General features: G+C 34.7%; 1 protein-coding gene across 1 annotated transcript in view; it reads left to right on the top strand.

Annotated features, from left to right (window-relative positions):
- Positions 1-26,107, top strand: part of PCDH15 (protocadherin related 15) — a 548,396-nt gene that overhangs the window by 167,777 nt on the left and 354,512 nt on the right. Inside the window, exons 3-5 of the mRNA XM_058671280.1 lie at positions 2,783-2,943; positions 10,514-10,669; positions 22,413-22,532. Coding sequence (XP_058527263.1) covers positions 2,783-2,943; positions 10,514-10,669; positions 22,413-22,532 — 437 coding nt within the window. The remainder of the gene's footprint in view (positions 1-2,782; positions 2,944-10,513; positions 10,670-22,412; positions 22,533-26,107) is intronic.

The raw sequence follows: 26,107 nt of genomic DNA, 5'->3' as shown, positions 1-26,107 counted from the left end.
AATAAAGAAATGATTCTTTGATAAATATTAGGTTTCACTGATTTAATACACAAACACCTCATGAAGCTTCATTTTAAGACATTTTTTTTTGTAAAAGAAAGTTGAACACCCCTTCTGTTAATGTGTTGCTTTGTGTAGGAGCATCATATGGAAAGCTGTGAAGTGCTGCTCTTCCACAGTGGTGACTCAAGCTAACACTAGTGGATCTGCCTATTGTACATTTGTTCTTGATTTGAAAAAAAATACTACTTGATTTCTTTTAAAATATTGACATATTTTAACTGAAAGGCAGATTTATAGAGGGAAGTAAAAACAGAAAGATCATCTGGATCATACCCCAAGTGGCTACAAAGGCCAGAGCTGAGCGGATCAGAAGCCAGGAGGCTCTTCTGGGGCTCCCAGGTGTGTGCAGGGTCCCAAGGACTTGGGCCGTTCTCCACTATTTCCCCGGGCCATAAGTAAGGAGCTAGATTGGAAGTGGAGCGGCTAGGGTACAAATTAGTACCCACATGGGGTGCTGACATTGGAAGGTAGAAGATTGTCGTCTTGTTCCACCACGCCAGTCCCTGATTTCTTAATTATATGTTGAGAAACATATCAAACACGAAACAAAAACTTACGAGGAATATTTCCAAATGACTTAGTCCTAGAGCCATGGACATATTTGTAACTCCCCTGCGCTTCCATCCCCCAAAAAGTTATCTAATCTAATCTGTATCCTGAGGAGAGGTGGTCATTTATAAACTATTTGTCATTTCAATCAAAAACAGTAATCAATTTTAATCTGTTTTCATATGCTAGTATGAGAAAAAATTGAGGGCTAGTTCAATGGCTAGCAAGCTGTTCGTTTGACAGCAACATCCCATGTGGGCTCTGATTCGTGTCCCAGCTCCCCACCACTTCCAATCCAGATGGACTGTGGAGGCAGTGGAGGAAGGCCCAATCCTTGAAACCTGCACCCATGTGGGAAATAGATCCAAAAGAAATTCCTAGCAACCAGCTTCAGATCAGCTCAGCTCCAGCTGTTGCTTCCAGTTGTGGAGTGAACCAATGGATGGAAAACGTTTTTTCTCTCTGTAAAATTCTTCATTACCGATAAAAGTAAATAAATGTTTTTAGAAAAAAACTTCAGTAAATTATATATATATATATATATATATATATATATATATATGAGAATGTTTAAGCCTTACTTAGTTTCTTCTTTAAGATTTATTTACATTCTGCTGAAAAGTCAGATTTACAGAGAGGAGGAGAGATGGAGAGGAAGAGCTGCCATTCATTGATTTACTTCCCAAGTGGCCACGATGTTCGGAGCTGCACCAATCCGAAGCCAAGAGCCTGGGGCTTCCTACGGGTCTCCCAGGTGGGCATAGGGTCACAAGGCTTTGGGCCGTCCTTGACTGCCTTGCCAGGCCACAATCAGGGATCTGGATGGGAAACAGGGTCACCAGGATTAGAACCAGCACCCATATGGAATCCTGGCATTTTAAAGGTGAGGGTTTTAGCTGCTAGGCTACTGCATAGGGCCCTAAGTCTTACTTAGTTTCAATGTTATAAGTAGTGCTTGATTCCTTCCAAAAATCTGTGGACAAATAATGTACTTTTGAAATAATATTGTAAGCATATTTGACAATTATTATTCTCATTAAGTTTGAGTAAAAAATCTGAGATCTGTCTTTTCAGCATTTTTGTTTTGTAATTATGTAATGGTAAAACTTTTAGGTCAACCTCATGTTTAAAAAGACAACTGATATATTGTGCATCACAATATTTATGGTGGATTCAAAGTTATGGGTTGTCTATATCCATGTATGATATCCTAGGGCAATGCATCCTTTCAATATTTGCCATTTATTTCCATATCTTTAGGAAGATACATTTTTGGTTGGCACAGACAAATGTCTCCTATGCCTTGAGCTTAATAAAATGGGTTAGTTGGAAATGGTTGCTCTAAGCTGTCATACATTATTGTTTGGGCAGTGAAATTGCTGTTGTGTTAGGGGAAATGGCTGCATTGCATCAGTGCTATTTTTGTTCAACTTGTAAATTGCATGAGATCTTTAACAGAGTGGGGAAGATTAGAGATATCCTCTCTTTTCAACTCTTACTCAAGAACCATCCACAGTTCAGCCTGCTGAAAATAAAATGAGGAAACGAGCATCAAACTGTCACAATGGAATCATAGGTTGTTTGGTCGAACACACCAGATGATGTCTTAAAGAATAGCTTTTGTTGTGGCTGCTCACCAGTTTCGTCTTTCACATTAAAATTTATGTTTTATGGATTTAGGCTAGGATAAAAGGAGAAGCAGGTCACACCATGGGAGACTCCTTTACCTCTTATCTCTTCCTTTATCTTTCTTTCTCTTATTGCTATGGAATCTCTTTTCCTATCAGAAGTCTTACTGAGTGAATTGAAGTATCAGACTTTGTTATTACAGGCATTTCCTTTTGTTCAGGATAAAATTCAGTGAAACTCCTGTGGGAAGTGATAGACAGGGAGAGGGACAGCTTCATGTGGTTAAAAGCAAACTAGAAATAGATGGTGAAACTTGCCAAGATTTGAATCTCTGCTCCCATCTCATCACCCCAAAATCATTTGTAGTCTTTTTTTTCGCCTTTCTAGACAGAGTACATTTTCAGTGCTATGCTAGCTACCTGACGTTTCTGCTTTAAAATGTAATTGTTGGCAAGATGCAACTTTATAGCATAATATTTGCTGAAGAATGGATATAAGGAGAACCTGTTTTCAAAAAAAACACCCTTTATTTGGTTCACAGGTACAATTCTGGTGGACAACATGCTGATCAAAGGGACTGCTGGAGGACCAGACCCCACCATAGAGCTCTCTTTAAAGGACAACGTGGATTATTGGGTGTTGTTGGATCCTGTTAAACAAATGCTTTTCCTGAACAGCACAGGCAGAGTCCTGGATAGAGACGTTAGTGATTTTTTTTTCTTTGCCCCATATACTAATTAACTATACTTAAAAGATACATGTGTTTGTTAATATGATGTTGAATTTTTTTCATATATGTTAAGTTTATCCAAGGCAAATCACCAGTAGAAAATTTAACTCATTTGAGACAGATCACTATTTCTCTTTTAATATCAAAATACTTGTCAGATTTGTACACAAAAAGAACACAGAATAAAGAGCTGGTAACCTGGACAAAGTAGGGTGAACATGGCCACCATGCCTTTCTTTACACAGGCTGCTTGAGTCCAGCTCATGTGTTGACTTGATGGCAGGGTTAGATGGGTGCCCTCACAGGTGACTGCTCACACAAGTACTAAGCAGTGATAGAGGGGTGAGGCTCTTCGTGGCTATCATTTGGCTGCAAGAAAAGACAAAATTTTGTGGCTATAGGTCCATCTGATAATATTCAGGAAGCATTAGCTTTTGCTTTTAAAGAACACTCAAATTAGCAATGCTGTTTAACATCTCATGTATTTAAAAGTAAAAAGGTAGCAAAAGATTTAACTGGTTTTCTAAAGTAGCTTATCACTCGTTTATATTGAAGCATAAGCTAGGGGATGATAACCAGTAATTGCACATGGCACTGGGAAACCCAGAAATGGTGTCTGAATCTCTGAAGTACCAAGACCTAAGTTCATATTTTATGAAATATGATTATTTTACATATATATTTGATTTTTTCTAGAAACACCATATACCCTTATAATTCTAGAATATTACCAAATATTGGTAACCTTTCAATTCATAACTTATAGTTTTTAAATGACATTAGTTTCAAAGCTATTATATTTTTACTTTATTCCTTAACTGTTTATACATACAGATTTTTAACTTTTTTATTTACGTGTAGATTTGAATTAGAATTTGGTTTTGGCTTTTCCTTTCTATACTTCTAGTTAATAAAATATTCCACAAACACTGAACAGGTAACTCATTTGATTGCATAAGAGTGTCGATCTCACATACACTGATTGTATTTGGATATAATGCTGATTAATATTAGCATAATGGCATTAGTATTGTAGTATAAGCATATGCAGCACATACTTGTCATCCTAAATTTTAGCTAAGGCTTCTATCTAAATATTGATAAGATATGCATAATTATTAAATCAGTACAGTAGTTTTAATAAGTCTTTTGGTTCTTATATTTTAATAGATTTTATTGCTAAACTCTTGGATTTGGTCACTTTATAACTGCAATCATACCAAAACTAAGATGCTGCAAATAGCAAAATACAGTCTCTAATCCATATTTAACCTGCTAACAACTGCCAGTGCTTCAGATTTCATCACTGGCCCAGAATTTGTAATTCTTACTAGAAAATTGCTTTACAAAATTTTCAATGAGAAAGTTTCTATTGAGTTCTTGGAATACAATGATGATCTTCAAAGAATCTTCTGATTTTAAATTCTTTTGCTTATGAGGGAAGTATAATGTGTCTTCAAATAAAATCAGATGAAGTGTATTAAGAATATTGCCATAGAAGGAAAGCAATTTGCTTTTAGGGAAGTTATTATTTTGCCAAGGACAGAGGAACACTGTGTGTTCTATGACCACATGGAGTCTCTAGCATAGATCTTGCTCTTTGTAATACTTGTTTTAGCGCCCTGGGAAACAGACGTCTTTGGACATCTATCACTTCTCCTCTATTTCTTTGTTTTGTACTTGACCTACCCTGCTTCGGTTATTCATTCCGTGTCTGCTGCCTATAAACTTTCAATGCAAAAACTAGTATAGATTGGCTATAATCCTGTGTGTGTGCGTGTGTATGTGTTTATATGTATTATATATATATATGTATGTATAATTTCACATTTGTAAGATGCAACTAAATGCCTACTGCCTTAAATGAACTATAAATACTAGGTGCACAGTTGAGGTAATTCCAGATTAGACTTTGTCTCAGCATTAGTAATAAGAAAGTGTACTGTCTTCCAAATCAACTTCTACATGTCTTAAATTGAGACTATAAACACTTAGTGGGAGAGACTGGAGAAATGTTTAACTATAAACTATGTTAATATAAGCCAAAGTGCTTATGTTAACATCAAATGTTAAGAAAACAATCTTATGAAATAATGCTCATAAAAATAAAACAGGAATTCTCACAAGCCCTCTGTATTTCTATTTAATTTAAAAAGTTTACATTGTATGAATATTATGTGACAATTTTCTAGCTTTTCAAAAGCATTGCACTGATAGTCATCATTTTATTATTCCCTATATTCATTTATTGCATCAATATTACATAAATTGCTTAGTTTAAAAATGAGATTAAAGAATATCAAGAGTCTGTCTCAGATGACAAAACCAGAAAAATACAATGTCTCATGTGAAAATGATGCGACTTAGTGATACCATAAAGATGGTCTGAAATGCCAAATTATTTTCAAATTTGACCAGTGTTCTCTAATCACTGTTGGGCTTGAGATACGAATGATCATTACAATTTAATGCTTTAACAAGCAAATGATACTTGGGCAGTCTTATAATACTTATCTCAATACACTAGAGAAACTTTTACAAAGTACCTAAATGAAGAGAATTTACAAACATGACAACAATAAGCAAGTTGTTCCTTTTTCAAACTCTCACACCTATATATGGAGTTTTGATTTCTCTGAATGGGCCATGGCGCGCCACTCAATTACTATATTGAGTAGTTAACACTTCTTTAATTATATGATCAGTCGTTGTAAAAATTAAACATGTTAGACACTTGTCAACACTGCTGAACAACATTTTATTTCTTTAGCATAGTTTCTCAAACACGCCGTGTCTCAATTCTTTATTTTATTGCAGTTTATATAAAAGTAATGACAGGTTTTCATTTTGCAAAATGGCATGTACATCAGAAGAACTTGTGACAACAACTTCATTTTGGGGAAGAATTAGAAGCACTTTGCATATACTCAGTGGAAAATAAAATTGATATTTGTAGGTTGGATAAAACTTTGAGGGGCCGATGATTAAGCAGAAAATAATGTTATTCCTATAAGAATTCCATTTTCTTAATGTCAGATTGTGTTAAAGATCTGCATTACTCAAATTAATAAGTCTCTAACTTAGCTTTAAAAAAATCCTAAAAGATCTTTTAAGAAACTCAGAGTGAACTGTTGATATATTTTTCTTCATATTAGAGATAGGGAGGGAGAGAGGAATGGAGAAAGAGAGGAGGGAAGAAAAGGAAGGAGAGAGATGGGAGAGAGAGAAAAGGAATCCTACCCTTGCTGGTTCAATCCCCCCAAATCCAAAATTACCCTTGGCTGGGAGTGGATTAAAGGCCTTGTATGGGGAAGGCAGGAATCCAGGGACTTGGGCTGTCACTGCTTCTACCCGGGATCTGTCTTAGCAAGACACTCGATTCTGGAGCCTAACCGGAAATGAGTAGAACCCAGAAACTCCCACATAGGACATAGGTGTCTTCATGACTAGGCTAAACACACACTCTTAGATACTTATTTTTAATTATAAAATTCTCATGTAATTGTTAGTAGCATTTATTCTGTTACTTAATATTATAAACACCGCTTTTCAATGATAACTGAGTAACTTATGTGTTGATCAAAACCTATACCCACGTGTCCACTGATAAACAGGCAAATGTAACCTGAATGTTTTAAATATTCATTTTTTTTACTTTTTTATTATTTATTATTTTTAATTCGTTAATTACATTGTATTATGTGACACAGTTTCATCGGTACTTGGGTTCTCCCCACCCCTCCCCAAACCCTCCCACCATGGTGGATTCCTCCACCTTGTTGCATAACCACAGTTCAAGTTCAGTTGACATTCCCCCATTGCAAGCGTATACCAAACTTAGAGTCCAGCATCTTATTGTCCAGTCAAGTTCAACGGCTTCTTAGGTATACCCTCTCTGGTCTGAAGACAGAGCCAGCAGAGTATCATCCCAGTCAATTAAAACCTCCAACATTTAAATATTCATTTTTAAATTGAACATATAATTTGCATTGTGTAGCTGTATATGAATTGTTTTTAAAAAATCTACTGCAAATTACATTTAACTTTTTTCTTCATTGTCATGAAGCAAAGCCATTAAAGAAAATTGAAAATGATAAAATCACCTTAAATTTTTTTTTTCATTTGTTTATGATAAACTAAAACTTCCTTAAGATTCCTTAAGTGTCTGAGTCCCTAAACTCTTACTAATCGGCCTACTAGGCAGTATTTGATGTGTTTATGACCTTCATGCACAGCAAAATAGAATCTATTCCAGTGTAAAATTACAGCGTATGTAATATATAAGCCACAGGGAATTCTTGCCTTTCAGTGTGATCCATTGTGTTTGGAATTTATTGCCCACTAAGTTCTATCCATGCTACACAGAGTTGCACAGAGAGCTTAACTGAAGAGTGACAACAGTTCCAGGTGACCCGGTTATTTCTAATTTATGGGTGCTTACGGGACTGAGTAAAGTCTCAGTGCACAGTGCATTTGATCCTTTCTGCAAAAGGATTGTGACCTTTCTTTCCCAGAGCCACCACTCAATGCTGAATTAGAAGATGAAATGTAACAGTTTTATAGATCTCCTTTGAAACATTTAGAAGATAAATAATGTCAGAAGAATTTAATTCACCTGATTGTCCTCCGTAAGATTGGCCAAGGGCTAATAGTACATAGATTCATCCTGCTTTTGTTTCACAATTAAGATATGTAGAATTTAACTTTAAAAAGCTTTGAAAGAAAATGCTTTAAGACTAGTATATATTTAATTCAGATTATTTCCAGAAAGTTGTTGAATCTAATATTCTTGTCCATTAACTTCCAGATTGCAACATTTTAACAATGAGGCTTTTCTGGAATAGTCTGTGTTCTGTGTCACTTTGGTTTAACAGAAAGCCTCTTGTTATATTAAGGAAGTATGCTTATAATATGTTTAATTCATCATTCTTATTTCTGCTGTCCAGAATTATAATGAATAACCTAATTTTCCATCCCAATCATTTATGTGCTTAGGAAATACAGCTTCTTAAATTGTATAACACATTCTGAAAGTGTTTTCTCATCATCAGGATGGTACTTCTTACATATAGTACACTGCTTTCTGCATCTGACATCATTATTGAATGTAAAGTTTACTGACCCAGAAACTCATTTACAGCACTACCATGCAAAATCAACTTCTAACCAATAAAAACTCACAATGGTATCTCATACTGAAATTTTTAGGCATCTGTTATATGAGAAAGGTTGAGACGTTTAGACATTTATAAAATTGGAAGGAGGGTATTTTTTAGAGGATTCTGTTTACTGCTGTAGTATTTAAATGATTTTGTAACCAACTGTTGATGTCTTTGAACGTATTTTGCCATGAAGCAAAGTACATGTCCTAGAGAGCTTGCGGTGTTCAGATTGTATGCACATGCACTTAATGCTTTCATTAAATCAGCAATTAGAAGTGACATGGGATAGATATTGAAACACAATGCAGTGTGACATTTCACTTGATCTTTCTCCACGTTACTGAGAATAAACTTCTCTTCGATACTCAAATACAAGTTAATCCAACTTTTTCCTTCTAGAACATAAAAATATTTGGAGGCTAAACAATATTTGACCTCACTTTAATTGGAGTTGACAAATTTCTTTTTTACAAATGCAGCTTATAGCCATTTTAATGGGGCATTACTGGTTTTGAGTGATTATTACTGTTTTTGAAATGGACTTTGATCCATTGCTAGTAGATATCTTACAATCTAGTTCACAGTTGATCTCTATCACTTTTAAGACATGTATAGTACTAATCAAAATAGTTGTGTATTTACACATGCTCAACATAGATAACTGCATGTGATAATTACAGTTAAATCACAGTGTAGCACTCAATCTCTTTTTAGAGCTAAATGAACAAGGTACAGATAGATTTTGCTCCTTCCTTGGGTCACACATTTAATGGGTTACAGGAGTAGGACTGGAGCCAGGAAGTTTGACTCAGGTATTATACACTCATCAAGTGTATTGCTAGTGTTAGTAGCATGTGAAACAGCTAGAGTGTCAATGATTTGTCAGTCTAGTAAAATTTTGTCAGTCTAGTAAAGTAATGTACATGTTAAGTTATAAGACGTGTGTGTGTGTATGTGTGTTGAATTAGAAATAAAATAGGAAATGATGGTAAAAGTTGAAAAGAAAGGCCAGATCAAAGAGAGAATCCTTAATATGAAATAGTCAGGATAGATTGTTCTGATAAAATGATGCAATTATGTTTTATATACTCAAAAACAGGTTTTAAACATCCAGAAATTCTGTTAACGGTTTTTTTTGACATTTTCACGAAGGAATCAAACATAAGCTCAGTGTCATTCCATCTCTATTAGCCTTAACTGTAGGACTTGAGAACACGCATACTCCTTTACTGATCTCATTCTCCTTCAAGGAATTTGTCATGAATACACTAAAGAGATTGTGATAAATTGATCTATAACATATAGAAATATTTATTATGAAAAAAATGATAAACATCTAAGTTGATTCTTAAAATAATCTATGTGAATTATTATGAATTTGCTATTAAATTATCGGGTATAGCTCCATAGTTCAGATAGTATATACCAAAATGCTTAAGTTAATTTGCTCAGTCATGTGGTGATCCTGTGTTTGAGTTTGTGTACACATGTGTGAGTATGGGTATAGCAGCTATATATACCTAGAAGGAAAGTTTAACAAAACAAGGATTTAGGTATGTAGAATGAGAAGTTGGTTTATTGGAATAAGTGCATTTTCCTGTTTTTGTCATCTGTATTGTATTTGTTTACCAGTAATGAACACATAATAGCCTAGTTAAAGATACATAAATGAAAACTTACACGATTTGTTTTCCCCATAGATTTAATCTTTTTTGTTTTACCTAGGCATGTATATTACTGCTTCATTAATCCAGAGAGACAACTTCATTCTTTTTTTTTAAAGATTTATTCATTTTATTACAGCCAGATATACAGAGAGGAGGAGAGACAGAGAGGAAGATCTTCCGTCCGATGATTCACTCCCCAAGTGAGCCGCAACGGGCCGGTGCGTGCCGATCCGAAGCCGGGAACCTGGAACCTCTTCCGGGTCTCCCACGCGGGTGCAGGGTCCCAATGCATTGGGCCATCCTCAACTGCTTTCCCAGGCCACAAGCAGGGAGCTGGATGGGAAGTGGAGCTGCCGGGATTAGAACCGGCGCCCATATGGGAACCCCGGGCTTTCAAGGCGAGGACTTTAGCCGCTAGGCCACGCCGCCGGACCCAACTTCATTCTTTTTAATTCAGCATTGATTTTGTGACTTGCTGTCAGTAATCATCTGAGTTGGAACGCATTATTACTAGAATCCTTATGTTTTTGATATTCAGATTAAGTAGTAAAATAATGACAGATCTCTAATTGGACAAATTTTGCAGGAATGATTCTTTTCTAAATCATAATTTTATAAAATAGTAAAATTTTTAAGAAAAAAAACCAATGCTTTAGTGATGAGACGCTTCAGTTTCCAATGTTTGTTTCAAAGATACAATTTCTGTGTTGCAGCCGCCAGTGAACATACACTCCATTGTAGTGCAAGTTCAATGCATCAATAAAAAGGTGGGCACAGTAATCTACCACGAAGTACGAATTGTGGTGAGAGACAGAAATGACAATTCGCCCACGTTCAAGCATGAAAGCTACTATGCCACAGTAAATGAGGTCAGTTGCTATTTATTCTTTCAGTTTTTCTATGTATTCCCTTGTTATATTAAATGACGACAACAAAATCATTATGATCAATGATTTTTATGAGTATTCATATACATTTTAGACATGTGGAGGAAATACTAACATTTATACCACACTGAAAATAAATATATTTTGTCTTTTATGAAAAATCATATTCACGGTGCTATAGGAATATCTCAATTTGTTTGCAATAATGATCATGTGGACATTTTTCATCTGAAAAGGTACTTCAGCAGTTTACAAAAGATATTGCTTGAATTCACATATATATTGAAATAGAGCTGGTGTTTATTCTCATTGGGTAATATTGGAATAATGTTTTCATATCTCCGAGGTATCTTACTAATAGTGGGAGGGAATATCTGAAAGTCTTGATTTATTGCCATTTATTTAATAGAGACTAAGATTCTTGAATATTCAAAAAGTCAATGTAAATTACAGCTGAATCCTTGTAAGACTATTCAATGTAAAATTCAAAATATTTTTAAAATAATGTCATTGCTTATTTTAGAAAATTTTCTTTGGTTCTTAGATTTTTGCTTAGATTTATTCCCTTTAGGAGAAAATCAGTGCCAAGAACATAAGTTATATTTTTATTAAATTGCTGTTACCGTATATTATTCTTACGCCATTTAGTTATTATGCCATTAATGTTACCTCTATATATACTGTAAACATGTGGTAAAATGGATTAAATTAAGATGATAGCCTAGATTTTATCATGTCATCACTAATTCAATTTTAAAAATCTGAAAAATGCATGCCTACTTTATAGCAGGAAATAAATATAGTTTGGATAGTAAATTAGCATTAGGTTTGTAACCTGTTAATTATTCTTAAGTAATTCAAAACCTTTTTATCTCAAATTATATCCATTAAAAGTTGGGAAATTATGTTTCACATAATATTAGACTTCTGAAATTGTAACTTTAAGAAAAAAGGCCCATCCTTGTATGTTTCTAGTTTAATATAACAAGTTATTGGCAAAAATGTTCTTAATCTCTGTGAGCCCCCTTGTTTACCAAGTTTGATTTTAAATACATATAAATGATCTTACATAGCTTCTGAATTGTTCCCTTTGAATTGGATTCCAATTTTCAGTTAAGCAACAAGTCAAGTGTACAGCCTATTTTTTTAAAAACCAATGTTAAGTCACTCTGGTCCTGTTTAGCTCAATGTTTTCACAGAAAAAACAAATTTAGTACACTCTTAAATTAGAATTTCAAGGCATTAAATGTGAGTTATTTACTTACCTCTCCGATCCTCTCAAGTCCTCGCTGGAACAAAAGCAGCAGCAAAGGAATGCTTGGTTAAATACCATTTTAATTGTGTCACTCGACAAATGTGCAACTTAAAATATTGTGTAGTTTTGTATTATTGCCAAGCAGAAGATAGGCTCCTCCCTTACAAAATGTTCAAGTTCATTCTTAATCTGACCATTTGGCAATGTTTGATTTATGCATGGGGTGTGTGTGTGGGGGGGGGGTTACAGAGAGGGAGAGAGAGACTTTATGTCAGCTGGTTCACTCCTCAGGTGGGCAAGCTTGGCCTAGGCTGAGACAGGCCCAAGCCAGTAGCAAGGATCCTCATTCAGATTTTCAACATGGGTAGCAGGGGCCTAAACACTGGGACACTATCTGATCCCCCACGTAGGATACTAATGTCATGGGCGCTATACCACAGTGCTGGCCTCCATCAATGCATTGATGATATCTCATTATTCAGATCAACTGAGTATTTCTGTATTTTGGCCATTGCACCCATATTCATTTTGTTTAAAATGGGATCTTCTCTACATTTCAGGTCTCTAAGTTTTATATATCTGTAAGATGTTAGCTCATTGTCTATTTTCTTATTAAATCATTCCTGTCCAGATTTATAGATCTTCAATGTCTTATATAGACACTGAACTCTAACAGTATCTAGGTAAACATTTATTAGAGTGATTCACATTCATGATTCTATCTGAGATTGTTTTGAGAGTCTCAGGTCCCTTTACAAGTCTGTTCATTGTGTAGTTCGGCTGATCTTTTTTAAATGTTCTCCCTGTGTATTAATTAATTTGTTCATTATTTAAAAGAGAAGGAGTGGGATCAGGAAAGTGTATAGGGAGAGAAGACAAGGGCAGGGGAGAGGGGAGGGAGACGGGGAAGGGGAGGGGAGAGAGGAGCGGGGGAGATCTGTCTTCAACTGGCTCAATCCTCAGATGTGTGCAAAGGCCAGAGCTGGGCCTGGCCAAAGACTTGAGCCTCATCTAAGTATCTCACATGGGTGGCAGAGGGCCAAGTAGGTGAACTATCTTTCCATTTTCCTAGAATAATAGCTGGAGCTGCATCAAATTTTGAGCAGCCAGGATACAAATCAGAGCTCATAATAAAGGTGGTGACTTTACTCTCTAAGCCACAAAGCCAGCCTTTAAGTATATTTCTCATAACTGTATGAAGCAATGTCATCCAATTGACATAATAGTGGTGACATCTATGGATTGTTTATAGAAAGGATTTGTACCAATTGATTGTATTTTCCCATTCAGTTTTGTCTGTACTGTCTACTATTAATGAAAAGCAAAGATATTTTAAAACTCAAAGCAGTGTCTCAAATTTAAATAAATTCAACCTATTCCCCTCCTTTACTTATTCAAATATACTAGCAACTGGATTTCACTGGGACATATATTAAAATTGAATATACATATACACATGTGTATTTATGCTGTTTTCATACAACTGCAATGGTATGTATAGAATAAAATTAAATGGAAGTTCGACATTATATAAGACTGCAATATATGTTCGACAATATTCCTCCATTTGGTACATGACATGCACTTAATTAAAACTAGAAAGACCTAATTTTAAAAATTGAAATGTGTGCTTATTTGAGAGAGAGAGATAGACCGACCCTTTAATCTGCTGCTTCACTTTCCAAATGACCACAGTGATCAGGAATGGGTGGGGCCAAGGCTTCACCTGGAAGAACAGGGTGGGTGCAGGGATCCCAGCATTTGACTAATTCTTTTTGGCTTTCTAAGGCCATTGAAAGGGACCGGGATGGGAAGGGGAGACATTACAACTTGAACTGGTACTCATAAAAGGTGCTGTTGTCACAGGTGGCAACTTAACATGCTGTGCCAAAATACAGGCCCGAAAACACAAATTTTTAGAAACTGTTAAGAATTTATTATTGCTATTTACCTTCAATAATTTTACATATTACTAAAATTTTTAGGACAGTTATAAACTCATTGACATGTTTATACATTGATAGGTATAAACTCATTATATATGTATATATATATTTAATCACAATAAAAGCATTCATAAATGGATTATCAAGTCTCCTCTATCTTTGAGCATCTTCTTTATGCCAACATATAAAGAAATCACAAAATGTTTTCATACCCTGTTGCAAATGTCAAGAAAGCATTATAACGAAGAATGATTATTGCTCATGAACAACACGTTGGGTATTGAAAGTATTTTGGTAATTTGAGGTTTCAATTAATTTTGGACTATTATGTTATTAAGCAATAAGTCACTAGTGTAAATAATAAATTGAATAGTTGTATTTTGGGTGATTGTTACTCATCAATTTCAGGATATAAATTTTTCCTGACAGGGATATTTTTAATGACACATGCCTTCATCCCACTCCCTAAAATTCCTTTTTACATAATGAAAATAAAGAAGGGCAAATGAAGGCCAACATAATGTTTCCTTGGGGCTAGGAATTTACATCATGTTAGTATAGAGTGATATTTATCTTGGTCTTTAATGTCCACTTTACAGATAAGACGATTTTTCAGTCAATACTAATTCACTTCCATCACCTTGAATATCACCTTACATGTAATATGCTGCTCTGATGTGAATTGATTTATTGAAGATAAGTGGTTGGCACTTTTTGGAAGAATGTTCCTTGAATTTTTCTTAACAAGGAGATGATTTACAATTTCATGGATGGGAGGAGCACAAGAGGGTAAAGAAGAAAAAAAGGAGTTGGCTCTCCCACAGGAAGAAAACATGAAACTTAATACAGATGTTTTAGAGTAAAATGAGTAAATTTAAAATGGTCATTTATTGGCTTATTTCTATACGGTGAGCACTGCATTAAGCTGGTGTTATGCACATTATCTAGTTCCATCCACACAAAATTTATAAGGTGTCAATGTTAGAGAAATGAGAAAGTGAAGATTTGTGTGGTCATGTTACTGTCCCAATCATATCAACTTGATGGTAAAATTGAGATTTTTAACCAGGTTTGTCAAACTCCATGATATAGCCTCCTAAGAGAAATATTAAAATGTTTCAGAGCAACATGTATGTTGCTATGCTAACATAATCTTCTGACACACATTTCTACTACTTCAGAGTATTGTCATAAGTGACAAATAGAATCTACATCTATTATTCAGGATAAAGTTAACGATTCATTATCAGATTTAAATGTTACTAATGGAATATGCTATTTTTATATATTGGAGAATTATGTTTCCTTGATAAGACATTTTCAACCAGTGTTTTAAAAAATGTAAAGTTTGAATTAAGATGAACCTATAATCTATAACTTGCATGTGCTTAACATTTTCCTTGATTTACTTTGAAAATATGCATATTACATGTTATAATTTTTACTGAATCATAAATACAACAAGTATAAACCATTTGGCACAGCGGGTTAAGATGTCACTTGTATTGTCTATGTCTGTTCCTCTAAGGATACAGCTCCCTGGTCAAGTGCTTGGGAAGCCGTGGTGGACAGGTCAAACAGGTGGGTTTCTGCCAATTAAGTAGGAGACCTACATGGGGTCCTAGCTTTCATCTGCGCCTGGCCCTTAGCCTGGCATTTTCCTGATTGTGACCATTTGTAGAGTGAACCAATGAATGGAAGATTTAAACAAATAATCTGGAAATAAGCACATACATGGATAAAAACTTAAACAAGTGAAAACCTTCCAAATTGTTGAGATAAGTTACACAGTTTAAAATAACAATCACAACAAAACAGCACACCTGTTTAAAAACTTGGTAAACGTGAGTTAAATGAATTATGATCATTTGCAAAGGGGAAATTATGAATTTATTCATGAACTGATTAGGTACTGCTTAAGCATTTGCCCTACTTTCATATCCCAGAAAAATGAAATCATATTGATTAGGCAGTATTAATTTCATTCCTTTTTAAGCAAATGTCTTTTTCTTTCCTCTGCAAGTTAACACACACACAGCTTTTTGAGGTCAGTACAAAAGGTCCCAGAACTTCAGTCATTTTCAAAAATTTGTTTGATCAGTTCTTAAATATGTGAAACCTTAAAGGCTGCTTCATAAATCTAAGCTTAAGCTGTCATTTTCTCTCAAAGAAGGTAAATGTTAGTAGTTGAAATAACCTTGGATTTCAGAGTCGTGACTGATACGAATAGTGAAGACTGAACTTTATAATTATGAGTACAATCTCCACTTTAATACAATCACACTTCCTATAATATTGTTTTGATGTATAGTACACTGGATTGTCTTACCTTAAAACATTATTTTTGGAGAAAACTTTTTAAAATTCAGTTTTGTCCTATCACTTTAAGGATAGTCTCCACAAATCCAGTGTGGCAGTATTGCTAATAATCGCATGTTTAAAATTTAATAAAATATTAGAATCAAATCAAATGATTAAGCGCAAACCCATGTCACTAACTGATTAACAAATAAAGAGTTTTTAAGATACCCTTTTTATCTTTCTCATGATGTCTCTTTGCACTGGAAAATCAATATATTTCCTTCACTGTCTCTTGGCATGTAGGATTTAAACGTTATAAAAGTGCATTTGTGCCATACAGCTTGAAAATATTTCCTGATATTATACATACAACCTCTATTTTCTATAACAATAAGTAAGCTATGTAGTAGAAACACATATATTGCAATTCAGCATATCCACTTTACCATCTAAATTGAAAAATGTCATTAATTGAAATATTAGTGATTAAATTTCATGAAGTTTATTTTTACAAGAACCTTTAGAGATCAATTCTGATTAAAATCACTTCTTGCATTTATTTTTCATATCTTCTATTGCACTCTTAGCAGCTGGTCAGTAATTCTTTCACCTTGATTTAAATAACTTACCAGGGACATGAATATTTAAGGTCAGCTTCTAAATTTGGACTGATATCATGATGAATTTTGGAAATCATACACTTGCTGAAAGATGACCTGTTTTCAGCAATATCATTTATGTAAAATTACCTTTATTACTGGCTAAGTAGATTTTTTTTTCTTTATAAGATAATTGATGCATTTTTCCTTTGGACCAAAAGATTACCTTTGATGCATTGGGTCCTCAAAGTTACAACAGCTCATGTTACCTATGATGCTTGAGCTTCGGTATATGTTAATGGTTATTTCTTCTTCATTTTTCTAAAATCTTGTAAGTCGATTGAGAAGTTTCTCAAGCCATGTTTTAAATAATTGCTAGAATTTCATTGAAATCAGAAAGTCCACATTATAAATGTCATCTACTAAGTGTTAGAGTTATTACAAATGAAAAAAATCTGCCTCATGGCAGCTTAATTGCAAAATAAATACAGCAGCAAAAATTAAAAATAAAATTACATTGAAAATTGAGAGATAGGGCCCGGTATGATGACCTAGTGGCTAAAGTCCTTGCCTTGCATGTGCCAGGATCCCATGTGGGAACTGGTTCATGTCCCAGATGCTCCACTTCCTATCCAGCTCTCAGCCTGTGGCCTGGGAAAACAGTAGATAATGGAGCAAAGCACTGAGACCCTGTACCCACTGGGGAAACATGGAAGAAGCTCCTGGCTTTGGATTGGTTCAGCTCTGGCCATTGTGACCACTTGGGGAGTGAGCCAGCAGATGGAAAATCTTTCTCTCTCCTCTTCTCTGTAAATCTGACTTTCCAATTTGAAAGAATACTTTTTAAAATTATGTAAAATTTCTTAACATAAGAGGTAGACATGTTTTTACAAGTTATCCTTGGAAATACAGAAAAGAAACAGAACAAGGCTTGGAAGTCAAGGGGTTGTTTAAATATTTGAATATATTGTTAACAGGCAGTATTTATGGAATATTATTCAAGCTCTATAAAATGTATCCAATAGTAACTGAGATCACCTTGCCATGTAGTCATTTTTCATCTTACACATTTTGCTTAGATTCTCTTTTCAATTGCATTATATTACTTTATAATATATTATAATAAAATATGTATTAAAACATAACATATTTGTATTAATATATAAATATGTGATTATATAAAATTTATATTTTTCATAAGAAGTAATTGACACAAATTACATACAGTCTTTAGAAACAAGATTCAGGGAGACTTCTAGAATTCAATAGCCATTCCCATTCATGCAATTTCTTGGAAGAGACAGTGCCAGTGTTTTACGTGAAGCACACAGAAGCATATACAGATAGAAATAAAGCCTAGGCTTCAGGTCTCTTACCTGGGTAAGAGTACTGTTTTTTTCTCCTCAGAGGATAAGGCATTCAGTGCCTGGGAATCAGGAAAGAGGCAAGGGAGAAAGAGATGGAGTACAGAAGGTATAGAACCACATGTGGAGAGATTTTGAGATGTAAGCGTGTAAGTGGGAATCATTCAGCTGTTTTAAACATTCAAGCATTCAATATTAAACATCTTTATAATTTAAGTTCATTTACATATCTTGTTCAAGCTAAATTGGGCTCCAGCTTTTAGTAAACATAGTTAGATCTACATATTACTGTGTGACACTTTTCAAATTTTGAAGATTTTTTTTCTGCATGAATTTGACTTTAATATTGAAGTTTACTTCTGAATTTTTTAATCATGTAGTCTCCTGATTAAAAGTGGACTCAGGATTTTTAACACAGGTTCAAAATCTATTATGTGAAAGGAAGTGTAAAGAACATTAGATGCATGGATGCTATGCTATTGTGTTTCGCCAAAGACTAACAAAAGCATTGAGTTCACAAAATTTAGTCACAAAAGATTGCACACCTTACTGAAATGCCGGAACACAGACACAATGGAGCTATCCTGGCCAAATGAAAAATGCTCACCTCTGGCATGATGGTCTCAGTGTACATAAGGGAACTTGGTAGAATGATAGAAAAGTTCTCTATTTTGAAATAGTCATTTTTCCTGCATATGTATAAATGTCAAAATATTGAGCTTGACAGTTTGACAGTATTCAAACTGAAAACTGTTTTCTATTATGTAAATTGCACTTGAGTAAATTAGTGTTTCTAGAGTGTTAAATAGATGAATCACAAATTTTAGCTCTTATAAAGTTGGACTTCAACTGCACAATGTATTTGCACAAATGTTTGAAATAAACAATGTAACACATATGGGTTAACATACAAGTTTAATGGTCAAACACTATATTGACTAAAAATAAGCTCTCAATAGACAAAGATTCAGAAATAATATAGTCTTATGTGACAAATTGAATTTGTCAGTAGTGTGGCATTAGGGTATGACAACAGATTAAACTCTGTGTTTGATTTGTGGAAATCTCAGATCTATCACTATTTTTATAACACACCAAGATGCATTAGGAAGCAGGAAGAGGGGAAGGAAGAAAAGAGGAAAGGGTAGGGGAAGGATGAAAGATTTTTAGAAATTGGGACGTTATGTTATTAAGGCTAAACTGTCGTAAGATCCACAATTGGCAAAATGGAGACACAGGTGAACCTGAAGTGTAACTCCAGTGGGTTTTTGCAGGATTGAGAAACAGAGCAAACCTGCTGTGAGCTTCATTTGAATTCCAATGCTCAGCTTGCACTCAGGGAGAGGAAGTTAATGTTCTCTCATTCACCATTCTCTCCTAAGCAGGGCTTCAATGGATTAAATGAAGTCTAGCCATTTTGGGGGAGGTAATTCAGTTTATTCAGTCTGTCAGTTCAATTGTTAATCTCACCCAGAAGCACACCCACACATACTCTCTAAATAATGCCAAATATGAGAGTCTCGTGCGCTGAAGTTGACCTATAAAATTAAACATCAATGAATAGGAGCTACATGCCACAAATCATAGATACATAAAAAAATTCAGACTTCATTGTTAAACATGAATGTCTCATCCACTTTTTCTACTAGTGATGATTTATATAGAGTATTGTTTTCTGTTGGATGGTTTTCTTTAGGAGATGAATTAGCATAAAATATCATGAGTAAGAATAATATTGACTAAAAGTATATAGTAGTGTAATAGTAATAAGTGATGTTTTCTACTGAAGATAGTGCATCTCTTAAAACTGCCAGTTCATGCTACTTTTGATAAAATTTGTTCTTTAATCATATCACCTAGTGATTAATTTTACTTGTGCATAACTAGCATCAATGAATTTTTCACATTGTATCGCTTTGGGAATAGCTGAGAAAAGAAAAGCAAAATACTTGAATTCTTTGTAAAATATGGAAGAAAGTAAAATCACATCACGAGCACTTTAAGTCATGTGACAGAGAAAGAGTTCCATTCTGCTGGTGTATACCCAAATGTTTACAATTAGTCAGGTTTTCAGGATTCTGAGCCCTGAATTGCAGATTCTACCCAAATCTTCATATGTGTGACAGAAGTACAATTACTGAATCCCTCCCTGTTTATTCACAGAATTCATGTCCACAGGCAGTTGGAATCAAGGGCCAGAGCTGAGAATTAAACTTAAGTAGTTTGGAACACCTTAAACCTTGCATCTCAGCTGCTACCTGCATGCCCATTCCTTTGGTTAGATTTTATTTACCAACATGCTGCATAAAATCTTCTTGTATGAAAGTTATCAAGATATAGGAAGAACCATGATTCACAGTAACAGTAAAAATTGCAAATTTTGCTTCATAGAAGCAAGGAAAAGTGGGGAACACTGGGTATTCTGTTAAAATAGAACAGTTAAAGGAATGGGTAGAACCTACTTCTCTTTAAGTAAGATTTGTTTGGTTGGTTTGTTTTAAAGACAGACTTACAGAGAGGGAGGGAGAGACATCCATTTGTTCACTGATAAAATGGTTCAGATGAAAAGAAATGACCAAACCAAAGTCAGGAGCCTGAAAATCTATCTGGATGATTCATGTGAGTGCAGGAACCTAAGGATTTGAACCACTTCACACTGCTTTCCAAAGTATGTTATCAAGACACTGAATAAGAAGTGGAGCTGCAGGGACTTGAATTGGTTCCCAACTTGGTCTGCTGCTAATAAGATAGCAGCTAAATCTACTGCCCTAGAGCCCACCCTCTGGAAGCTTCCTCCTAAAGGGAGGTTTTCCAAAATGTTTAAGGTGTCCAAAGTTGTCATGTATGGGAAGAGTAGAAATCATTGTCAACAGTATTTGACCCTTAAATGTTAACAAATTATGACTGGTTTTAGTGTAAAAATACAATTACTATCTAAATATGTTGCTACTGATGACCCTAATGTATGAGGTGTTATGAAACATTTAAAAAAAGTAATTTGCCCCTCATAGATTTTTGGGAACAGGTAGTATCTTGAGGTACTCCTCTTTCTCTTAGTTGGATATTAACAGCTTTCTATGTATGAGTTTTGCTGTGTGTGTTTATTTAGGAATTTACATTCTGCAACATTTTTGTCATAATAATTTAATGACAATGGTAATTTCTGATTTGGAATTTAATAGTTGATAATAAAAACATGGTGTAGATATCAGACATGGTCAAGTCAAAGATGAGATCAAGTTAAGTTGAAATTGAACCATTGAGTGAAGTTCCTGTTAAGACTTGAGGCATGGGAAGAAAAGAAGTGAAAAATGACTCTGGTAGGAATATAATATATTGAGTCCTACAGGAAAGAAATCCAGTGTTAAGTCTAGCCATTGAGCTCTAAAACAAAACCATTCTTTTATATGCTTCATGCAGCACTTTTTGTTTGAAACCAAAATGAAAAGGCGTGGCTACCTCCTTAACTCCTGTCACATGATGGTGTTCCATTCAACCAAGATTACAGGGACTGGACAACTTTGTCTGAGAGGACATCTGTTGTTCAAAACCTCTTTCCTTAAACTTGCCATTTGTGTTTAACCAACATTGCTTTTTGATTTTGTAATGAGGAAAATTGTCATTATTTAAATTCTAGCTTGTAGTTAACACACTACATTAAAATACTGTTTAAGGGGAGATAACAGATGCATTTTCTGCATAGATGCTAAGATGCTCATAGTTATTAATTGTTAGAAAGAAAAGTGCTTGACATTCAGGCAGAGGCTTCTGTTTCTTTACTCAAGCTGATGTTTATGGAGTTGAAGATTTTATATATAAAGGAGTACCTTTTGGGGGTCAGCATTTTGACAAGTCATGCCAAACTGCACCCTATAATGCCAACATCCCACAAGGGCTTCAGTTTGGACCCTGACATGTGTTTGGTCCAACTCCCTGCTAATGCAGCTCAGGAAGTACTGGAAAATGCCCAAAGTATTTGTGGCCTTGTCAACCATATGTGAGACCCAAGTTCCTGGATGCTTTCTGCCTGGTCCAGTCCCAGTTGTTGTGCTGATGTGGGTATTTAGGGAGTTGACCCATAAATGGAATATCTCTTTCTCTCACTCCATATAATCTCAATAATATTGCCTTTCAACTAGAATAAATATGCCTTTAGGGGGATATAAGTTGTGTAACAGGGAACTGTTTTTTGTGTTGGAACACTTCTGGTGTGTGACTGATGAAATGAAAATTGACTTTTTTTTTTAATTTCCTTTTCAGCTTACCCCAGTAGGAACCACAGTATTCACAGGATTTTCAGGAGACAATGGAGCTACTGACATAGATGATGGCCCAAATGGACAGATAGAATATGTTATTCAATATAATCCAGATGATCCGGTATGTAAACACCTAAAGCGATAATATTCTACTGTGCAGAATAAAAGTAACGAACATTTGAGCTGAAATGCATTACATTATTCTATTAGCTCATCAAGCCACATTATCAATGTCACTCGTATTATAATTATCTCAAAATGGATTTGTTTTATAGTACTACTCTGTACTTTCACAAGTTAATTTTTGGCAGTGCATTCAGAGGAAAACTTAAAATGCATTTCTTTGTAGGTGTGAGATACCAAGTTTGCTGAATTTTCAGTGTGTATATCCTGGTAGGTATTAGGAGTTTTCTAAACAAAGCATAGTTAGTAATATGCTTTATGAAATATAATTAATAGCAACATTATCACCATGCGACATCATATAAACTCACATAACATATATTTCTGATCTGGATAAGATCTTAAGGTTCTAAGCATTCCACAACAAAGTTAAGTGGAGAAGACAGAAAAGGCTCCTTTTTCTTCTGTTTTATTTTTCGTTTTTTCTTATGTGTTAGATCAGATAGCTCTTACTATGTAGTTCAGACCATTAACATCTTTGTTCCAATAATAAAAATAAAAGAAAAGACAGGAAAATCCAGAATCACATAATGGAATATGGAAATTAAAATTGTATCTGTTATTCTTCCTTTTATTTTTTTGAAGCATCTTCTTGGGCTACCATGGCCTCCCCAGCATAATTTTATAACCAATAATTGGTAAAATTAAATTTTTCATGCTTGTCTTTTAGGTTATACACAGGCATATAAAAAGCGGTAAAATTAATATTACCCCCTCAAATTTCAGCTTGAGTGTCTCAAAAGTTTTTAAAAACCCAGAAAAAAAGCAACCTAACAAAAAAATCTATGCATTTTTCAAAGACTGAGAATGAACAAGATGTGCCTCATAAATGTGTTGTGGTTATCAAGTAAATCATAAATTCATCTTATCATTCCTGACAAGACCTTGGTTTGCGGTAGCATCTCTGTTGTGCCAGAAAGGAAATGGTCAAATCCAAAGTGATTTCTCTGCTATCACACAAAACCTGCTAGATTGTGCAGTCAAATTTTAGAAGAATGTGCATTCCACTACTTACATATTGTGCTCCAGTAAAATGGGTGTGGTACAAATTTAAAGTTTGCGAAAGATTAGCATAATGAAAATGAGAATAGAAAAGCACATGCTGTAGAATTTTTCAGGGAAGAACTGAACTCATTTCATTTCCTTCTATCTTTTTAAGAAAGATTTATTTTATTTTTATTAGAAAGTCAGATATTAGAGGAGGACAGACAGAGAGGAAGATCTTCCATCCTAAGATTCACTCCCCGTGTGACTGCCACGGCCGGAACTACTCCAATCCAAAGATAGGAGCCTGGAGCTTCCTCTAGGTCTCCTGTACAGATGCAGGGTCCCAAGACTTTGGGCTGTCCTGAACTGTTTTCTTGGACCTCAAGCAGGAAGATGGATGGGAAGTGGGGCTACTGGGATTAGAACTAGCACCATATGAGATCCCAGTGTGTGCAAGGCGAGGACGTTAGCTGCTAGGCTACCATGCCGGGCCTTCATTTCATTTCCTTTTATTTTTTTCTGAAAGTAAACTGCTCAGCACATTGGTGGGCAGAAGAAATGAATCCAGGTGATGGGAGCATGATGAGAGTTTGAGGTTGAAGAGCAGGGTACATAGATGGTAAGGGGAAAGATGAAGCTTTCTACTTCATAAAAAGACAAGAGAAACACTTTTCCTTATCTGGGAACAGATAGTTGAGTGTATGTTCTATTTCTAAACAATTGACATGGATTTTTGAAAGTTATTTTTCTTAATTGCTATATGACTATGTCTTGTTTCTAACTCTACCTTAGGTAATTTTATAATTCTTACTTCCAAGGATGAAAAAAATGAAACTCACCAGTGATATGGAATAACTATGCATGTTAGGATTTATTCCAACATATTTTGCGTTGTAAAAACACAAATTTACAAACATGCACTCAAAGTGTAAATATAATTCAGACAGAAATATTTAAAAATTATCTTTTTGTAAGTTTTGTGGAGTTAAAATTCCTGTTGGCTGTACAGAAAGTCTTTGTGAATACTCCCTTATTTCAAGAATTTGTTTATTTGCCGTATGCACAAACACATACACACATATTCATGCAATACATTTTTAATTATCTACGCATGGATCAGCGAATCACCCCTATGAAATTTCAAAATTACAAAAAGGATAATATATTTTCTAAAGGTAGTACTATTGAGGAAAATATAGTACATTCTCCAGGCATGGTTCTGATTACATGGGATGAAACAATAATGCATCATAACAATAGTTTATTTGGGCTAATTGGCATAGAAAACATTTAAAACTCAGATTGCTGTGGAAAATAATTGATGGAGTGTTGTAGAACCAAGGCTCTTACTGTCTGCTGTGCAGAGACTGCTGTGGACTGAGAGGCTACCCTCAATTGCATGGTATATAGTCTAAGCCAACATGACCACTTCCGTCATTAAGATGTGTAAATGTTATCTGCTTGTAAGATGGAGCCTTGAATAGTGTAACATATTGTAGTCATAATAGTCACCTAAAACATATTTTAGTTATGGAAAGCAAATCATAGGTCCTGCAAGCAAGGAACAGGTAGGGAATACATAACGGTACAAATTGCTTGTTAGGAGGTAGGATTTAAAGCTCTGTCACACCCAGATACAATATCAAATATTCTATTACTATTTTGAGTATCTTTTGAACAGAACTATTTTAAAGGCTGCTTCTGAATCACTTTCTGCAAGCTGTACAAAATAGAGGGGATACACTTCTTTCCTCATCTGAAATTAGAGTAAGATGAGGGCCATTTTCATTATTCTTATGTATGTCTTCTTTATGGAAAGTATAAAAAATTTACTAGAAATGCAAAGTAAGGAAAGAACACTTACTATTGAAAAATCAAAATTTCAGTGACACTCAGGCTGTATTCAGCACCATAACAAACCCTTTTATTTAATCTGAACTAAATCATGATAGTTAAAATTGAACCCTTCATCTGTTAGTGCTTTTGCAATTCAAGTTTTCCAAAAGAAATAAGGTTAAGGCAGGAAGACTGTTGAATTGATTCAGTTAATTTGGAGCACAAATACATGTGTTTACTGAAAAAACCTGGTTGTTTCTGTCTTTGGACACTTGCCAAGAGTGTACTTTTCTTGGAGGAAATTACTTGTTCTGACCAGGGAAGTATGTCCCAATGCACAACACAGGTATTTCCCTTCGTGCTGCTGTGGTAGAGAAATGTAGAGTGATGAAATGTCCATTAGCCAGGCTGCCATAATGATAATAAACAGAAACCATTTTCTGATGTGCAATATTAGATGTGAGATATATAGAGTAACTAAGAGATAACGAAATCCAGTGGCAGTGTTACAGAAACATGTTCTATTATTTTATGCTAGAAAAATTGATGGACCTCAAACTTCAATATATGTCTTCCATAGAGTTGTTAGGAAAGACAGTAATTTAGCAATGCTTGTATAAGAATGGTAAGACAAACTAAATTCAGGACCAGTGAAGATCTTCCAGTGGAGTTTGATGTTAGGATCAACTC

Source organism: Ochotona princeps, chromosome 13 (genome assembly GCF_030435755.1).
Source record: "Ochotona princeps isolate mOchPri1 chromosome 13, mOchPri1.hap1, whole genome shotgun sequence".
NCBI classification, from domain to species: Eukaryota; Metazoa; Chordata; class Mammalia; order Lagomorpha; family Ochotonidae; genus Ochotona; species Ochotona princeps.
The sequence above is the reverse complement of the archived record's forward strand: the minus strand, read 5'-3'. Positions and strand labels throughout refer to the sequence as shown.